The sequence below is a fragment of the Hylobates moloch genome, unplaced genomic scaffold (assembly GCF_009828535.3).
Source record: "Hylobates moloch isolate HMO894 unplaced genomic scaffold, HMol_V3 SCAFFOLD_16, whole genome shotgun sequence".
NCBI lineage: Eukaryota > Metazoa > Chordata > Mammalia > Primates > Hylobatidae > Hylobates > Hylobates moloch.
In genome coordinates, this window is record NW_026652291.1 from 58,904,225 (window position 1) to 58,911,376 (window position 7,152).

At 38.0% G+C, this 7,152-nt stretch overlaps 1 gene segment (V, D, J or C); it reads left to right on the forward strand.

Moving 5' to 3' along the window:
* Nucleotides 1-862: 862 nt before the first annotated feature.
* Nucleotides 863-6,585, forward strand: LOC116484553 (T cell receptor alpha variable 13-1-like). The segment is given in 3 exon segments: nt 863-920; nt 1,088-1,370; nt 6,513-6,585. Coding segments are annotated over 3 exon segments (408 nt in total).
* The last annotated feature ends 567 nt before the right edge of the window (nt 6,586-7,152 follow it).

Sequence of the window (7,152 nt, forward strand, 5' to 3'; positions counted from 1 at the left end):
CCTTGCAAACAAGCCCAGTCTATGGGTCAAACTATTCCTGTTGTTGGAGTATTAATAACTCATGGAACTTGTCCCCCTCCTCTTTTATCATTGTACTTTAATTTTTTACTTTTTATTAAAGCCATCTTTACTGAAGAAATATTCAACATTTTGATTGTTGGTACCGTCAGTTCTCTGGGAATAGCAAGGTCATGGACCAGGCTTGGAAAAGCAGAACCTGAGATAATATACACTTGAAATATTGAGTGGTCCTCTCTCTCTTGCTCTGATCTTTGGCTTACATATTGCTTAAAGGAAGAGTTTTTCTCTATAACAAACAAGTCATGATGGTAGACTTAACCTAAAAGGAAGGCATTATTTTTTCTTTGTTTTTGAGAGTGAATTATGGTATTTTCTTCATTTCAAACATATAAACTCAGCCCATCATTGGATAAACATCAACAGCATTTATTTCTTTATAATTTATGAATAATGACTCAGTAGTGTGCATAATTATAGACTTAGATCTCTACACTCTTACTGTGCATTTAATCTCTGATTGAACACCCAGTTTGTTTGACTCATTGCTGCTTTTGTGCACCTGGGTGCCTCATAGGTTAGAGAAAAACATTCAACCAGCAAGTTCAGTAGTTAGGGATGTGACCACAAGATGGTAGTGCTCCTCTGCTGAGGCAGAATAGAGGGTTCATTTTAGTGTGTCCTGAATGAATAGGTTTATGGTAGCAGCAGAGCCTTTTTCTTATTGGTTGGGTACACAGTGTGAGAAACCCCTATGGCTGTCAGAGGAGAGAAGAGACAACTTGATGATAGAAGTAACTCTTATAACTGGAGGTTGCAGGTCAATGACTGATCTTAATTGGGAAGAACAATGATGACATCCATTCGAGCTATATTTATATTCTTGTGGCTGCAGCTGGACTGTGAGTAGAGAGTATTTGAGTAACAGAGTATATTAGTGAATATTCTTCAGAAGTTCAAAGAGGAGACTTGCTTTATTCAGGTTTCCTCTCGTTACTATGAAAAATAATTCTAGAGAGTAATGACCTAACAATCCCTCTTCTTTCTCTGATTTTTTCTTTCTGCATAGCGGTGAATGGAGAGAATGTGGAGCAGCATCCTTCAACTCTGAGTGTCCAGGAGGGAGAGAGCTCTGTTATCAAGTGTACTTATTCAGACAGTGCCTCAAACTACTTCCCTTGGTATAAGCAAGAACTTGGAAAAGGACCTAAGCTTATTATAGACATTCGTTCAAATGTGGGAGAAAAGAAAGACCAAAGAATTACTGTTACATTGAACAAGACAGCCAAACATTTCTTCCTGCACATCACAGAGATCCAACCTGGAGACTCAGCTGTCTACTTCTGTGCAGCAAGTACACATTGTTTTCCAGGCACCTGCTACCCGTACACAAACCTGAGACTGGAGCTGAAGCTGCACCCCCTTTCCTTTGTCATAGACCATCAATTATAGCATTTGTCATATTGTTTGTTTGCAAGTTGAAACTAACATATTGACATTCAAAGCATATAATAAAAAGGTTAGGTTCAATGTTTTTGTATTTTTAGTAGAGACTGGGTTTCATATGCTCAGCTAATTTTTTGTATTTTTAGTAGAGATGGGGTTTCACCATGTTGGCTAGGATGGTCTTGATCTCCTGACCTCGTGATCCGCCCGCGTTGGCCCCCTAAAGTGCTGGGATTACAGGCCTGAGCCACTGCGCCCAACCTAATTTTTGTATTTTTAGTAGAGACGGGGTTTCACTATGTTAGCCAGGCTGGTCTCAAACTCCTGACCTCAAGTGATCTGCCCGCCTCGGCCTCCCAAAGTGCTGGGATTACAGCGCGAGCCACTGTGACCAGCCCTATCTTACACATTCTTACTAGTGGATTACAACAGGACTTTGGACCAATGGTTAATTTACAGACAGCTTGCTACAAATCTCCCTACCTCATGTTCATGTTTTGACTGAATTAAACATTACTACCACAATTTCTTTTAAAAGAGTTATATCTTTTAGTGTTGTAGATAAATCAGAAATAAAGAAGATGCATAAATAATTAATTCCCTATTTCTCCCACCTGTGGTCAAGAGTAGGCTAATTTCAAGATCTCTTGTATTCTTCCTAAGGATGTATCTAATCAGCAGTTGGCATGTGGAGAATAATTCCTCCTGGCTGAGTTATGGCTGTTATGGCTTGTTCTTATAGGGAAAGTAATTAGATTAAATTAGGGTTAAAACAGCTGGGCAAGAAAGGTCAGCTGTTCCTTATCTCTTCCGGCTCTGAGGGCTGCCTGCATTTCTTGGCTTGTAGCTCCATCACTCTGATCTCTGCCTCTATGGTTGCACTGCTTCTGTCATCTCCCTCTGCCTCCCTACTATAAGTACACACGTGATTATATTTAAGGCCCATATAACATAGGATAACTACTCATCCCAGGATCCTTAACTAAATCATATCTGCAGTGTCTTTTTTCCCTTGGCTATATAAGATAAGTTTCATGGATTCCAGGGACTGGGGCCTAACTTTTTTGGAGCCCTTATTTTGCCTACCACAGTTGGCATGCCTGCTGCTGTCTTTTTCAGAAGTTGAGAAAGAAAATCAGAGTTCCAGATAGAAAAATAGAAACCACATCAATTGCTTTATTTTATTTTCTCAGTTTTAAAATTACCACTTAAAAAGGAACACATTTTGATATGCAATTCAATGTGTGAAATTTGAATTTTGATATATTGCATAGTTTGATGTAACCATTACATAATTATGATACGAAACAGATTGCTCACCCCAAGAACTCCCTTGTGCTATCTGTGTGAAATCACACCTTCACCATCTCAAACTCCTTGCAAACCTTGGTCTGTTCTTTTATATTTTTTATCTTTTTCTGGATGTCACATGGATGGAATTACACAATATATAATCTTTTGAAAAGTCTGAATCTTGGTTAGATAAAGCACACACCACTGGGCACATACATGATCATCATCTCTGCTACCACTCTGTTTTTTCTATACCTGAATGTTTTAAACTTTTGTCATGTTATAGGAATAACTCAACATTTCAAATGTTTGAATTTCTTTGGAGGTTTGATTTACAGTTTAAAGAAACACTGTGGCAGGTATAGTGTTTAAGGAAACAGTATGGCAATTGATAATAGAGAGGTTCAGTTGAGGACTGAACCAACTCCTATAATCAGAGTTAAACACATCAAGTATAGTTGTACCAACACTACCCTACATTTTCATCAATAGATATTTTTCTAACATTTTAAGGCTAAGTGTATTGATCGAAATTTATTTTAGTCATATTAATTGGGTATGGTTAATACTTGAATTTTCCCAGGAGTTGGTATAGAATGACATATCTCACAATTATTTAAATGTTTTGCACTAGCTGTGGCTTTGTAGAGGTGAAAAGTGTTAGGATGGTTATTACCTCAAGTAAAGCCTGTACCTAAGCAAATTGTTTTATTAACAAAAGAACAAAGTAGAAAAAAAGTTACAAATATATGCAACGTTGTACCATTAAGTTGAAAAATACCACCAAAAGGATGAAAAACAAAAGAATGCAAAGATGGTATAACAACCACTGGTTCCAGTCATCTAGATAACACTGTTCGATTATACTTGGATGGAGCTGTCTACTTTATCCACTTATACATGTGTTTCAAGGACCTCGAGTCTGCACTCATTTTCTGAAAAGCCCCTAAAGAGTCTCTGAAGAAATTCAGTTTAATATCTGTAATATGAATAACTTCTCGATTCTTGCCATTTAAGGATGGATAATGTCAAACTAATTGGTACAAAGTAACCACAGATCAATTCCTCGTACTTTATCTGTTGAACTGGTAATAAACAGTACCTAATAAGGTCATTTTCACAAGGTTGAAAGGCAGTCTTTCTCTGGATTTTTTTTCTAAATACCAACTCATCCGGGCTTAGGTCATGTAAAAGCTGATTAAATGAAAGGCCAGGAAAGAAAACTGTACCTGATGGTATAAGGACTGAGTATAATGGGTTTATTTATCTAGATAAGTTTGTGAAAGAATGAACTATATAGGATTCCAGATAGACATCAAATAATCTTTGTATTTGGTATCCATTTTTATAGCGACACATGAGATGTATGAAAACGTTAAAAAGGTTAAGAAATCTCATCATCTCCATAGTATTTGAGAGTTGCGAACTATGTTAAAACATATAGGTGTGGGGAAAAGAGAGATCAGCCTGTTACTGTGTCTATATAGAAGGAAGTAGACATAAGAGACTCCATTTAGTTCTGTATTTGAGATGCTGTTAATCTGTGACCCTACCCCCAACCTTGTCCTTGCAAGAGACATGTGCTGTGGTGACTTAAGGTTAAAAGGACTTTGGGCGGTGCAGATGTGCTTTGTTAAACAAGTGCCTAAAGGCTGCTTATTGGTTAAAGGTCATCACCATTCTCTTAAATCTAGAAAAAAAGAAGAACATTCATCTCCTGCCCGTCCCTGGGCGATGGATGGAGCCATACTGCCAGAAGGTTTAGGGAGATGTTCGCATATGCATCTCAAAGGCACAGCATTTTCTTTTGAACTTATTGATGTTGCAAGGCCTATTGCCCAGACACTCCCTTATCTTTTTGATGGTAAAGATAATTATCAATAAATACTAAGGGAACTCAGAGGCCGGTGCCGGTGTAGGTCCTCTGTAAGCACAGCACCGGTCCCCTGGGCCCCGCTTTTCTTTCTCTACACTTCGTCTCTGTGTCTTATTCCTTTTCTCAAGTCTTTCGTCCCACCTAACGAGAAGCACCCACAGGTGTGGAGGGGCAGGCCACCCCTTCATATAGGCCATCACTGTATATATTTTTCATAATTGGACATAGCAAAGAGATAGCCACAAATTCAGTTACTTTAATTTATTTTGCTTCTTCTAAGGAATTAGATTTTATAATGGAGTCTGGAGCAGTAAATGCATTATAAGCCTTGTGTTATTTCTTTTCAATTTTGAAGATAAGACATTAAAAACAAAATTAATTCAGAATTAGGTGTGAGACTGTCCAAAATATTTGTTCTGGGATGGACAATTCTTGAGTGACAGAAATACAATCATAAGATTCATTGACTGTGAAGTGTAATGGAGTTAAACACTATGAGGAGAAATTAATAATATTGTATATTAGTCCACCAACTGGTAAAAAAATGGATGTTTTTACAGAGTAGATCATTTGTGCTGTATGTGGCATCATAAGATTTAATGGTGATTTCAGTGAAAGATCTGGAGATGCTTCAACAAATTTAGACAAAGCTGAAATCATTTTAAGACAAGGAGGATAGGTTATAATCATTATATTAAGAAATAGGCTATAATAGGCAATGGGTCTTTGTTGTTTTTAATGTAATTGAGTAATATCTGTAGGACATGGCCTTACTGCTAATGTTCACACAAAGGAAAGGCTTATCACAATCAATTTTCCTATAATAGTTTTTCCTGGGGAGACATATGGAGACACCTAGGATTCATACCTTTCAGAAGTGGATGTACAGAATGTAGTGGCTTGCTGTGGCTCATTTGGGGTTCCAGATGACATAATAAAAATACACAAATTCAAAGGTTTGATAAGTTAATGATCAGAGTCTGGTGTCTAATATGGTCTATATAAACAGAGCTAGGCTGTCTAAACTAACTTGAAAAAAGAAGAAAACATTTAAGATAGGACCCAATGTCTGAGTGATTCATTCTAAACTCTTAGAAAAAAGACATTAGTTTTTTTCTGCATAGAAAAGAGAAAGAGATATTAGTTTTTTTCTGCCATTTTTTCCCAAGATAAGCAACTGGACAGACTTTGGGAGTAGGAGAAATATTGCTATATTAACAGGTAGGTCCGATGATCTGCAGCGATTAGTGCAAACAGCTTTTCCTTCCTAGCATAACGTGATTAATTTCTACCTTAGAAGAAACAACAACATACACAGATGTGAGGATACATAATTATTACATCTTCTGTTGCCTTCATAATTTGTTACATGTAGTATTTTAAAATAAGTGCCAACCTCTCAACCTCATTGCTCAGTTCCATCACAGATGCAATGACTGAACATAGTAATTGGTCCAATTATCAATTTCCCTTCCAACCTGACCATGTTTATTTTCATATTTAAGTTATTTATTATCAAATTCAGGGTGGGTAAGTGCCAAAGGAAGTTTGCATTGGGTGAGGTTCTTAGCCAGTACATAGAGAGGTGTTAGATAACACATCCTAGCTTGCTACACCGGAAAACCTCTGTTTCCTATTCCAGGGCAGCAGCAGCAGCAGCAGCACATAGTCCAGTAATTCTTCTCTTACTTCATCAGACTCACCTCACAATGCAGAACCCTGAATTTTAAGAAGAACAAAATATATTCTATCTAGAGAAAGAACCAAACATGTTGCTCTCCAGCTGCCTGAGTGTGGTCACAGCTTCAATGTGGCTAGGTAGGGATGCCACTGGTGGGAATGGTCTTCCTCTAAGACCTAAGGACTGGGAAATGTCTCATCGAAACTTTGGGACAGAAGAAGTAACAGGGTGTAAAAATAGAATTTCTTTGTTCCACATCACTCATCCCTAAACCTTTTGGTTCTTTGTTTTCTCCTTCAGAATCTGGTTTTGCTGAGAAGTAACTCAAATTAAACCATTAGTATTGGTGCATGAGAAGGAGGCTGTGACTCTGGACTGCAATTATGACACCAGTGCTGGAAGTTATAATCTGTTCTGGTACAAGTAGCCCAGGAGTGGGGAGATGATTTTCCTTATTCATCAGGACTCACGATCAGCAATATGCAATAGGTCACTACTCACTGAATTTGCAGAAGGCAAGCAAATCCATCAACTTGTCGTCTCCACTTCACAACTGGAGAACTCAGTGATGTGTTTCTGTGCACTGAAAGAGGCTACAGTGAGAGAACTGTTGGAGGGAGGTACACAAAATCCCCACGGGTCTGCTTGAAACATCCACCTGCTGGAGAGACCAAAGAAAAGATCCACCATCACAGACAGGAAGTGGCTATGGTTGTGACAGCACAGGTGTAGGATCGGCGGAAAACACTCTAAGAAAATACCTCTCTAGGCTCATAGACCATTTCCAGAATTATCATTCTTCAAAAACATCCTAATCCCTGAGTCTTTGGTTTGAAGT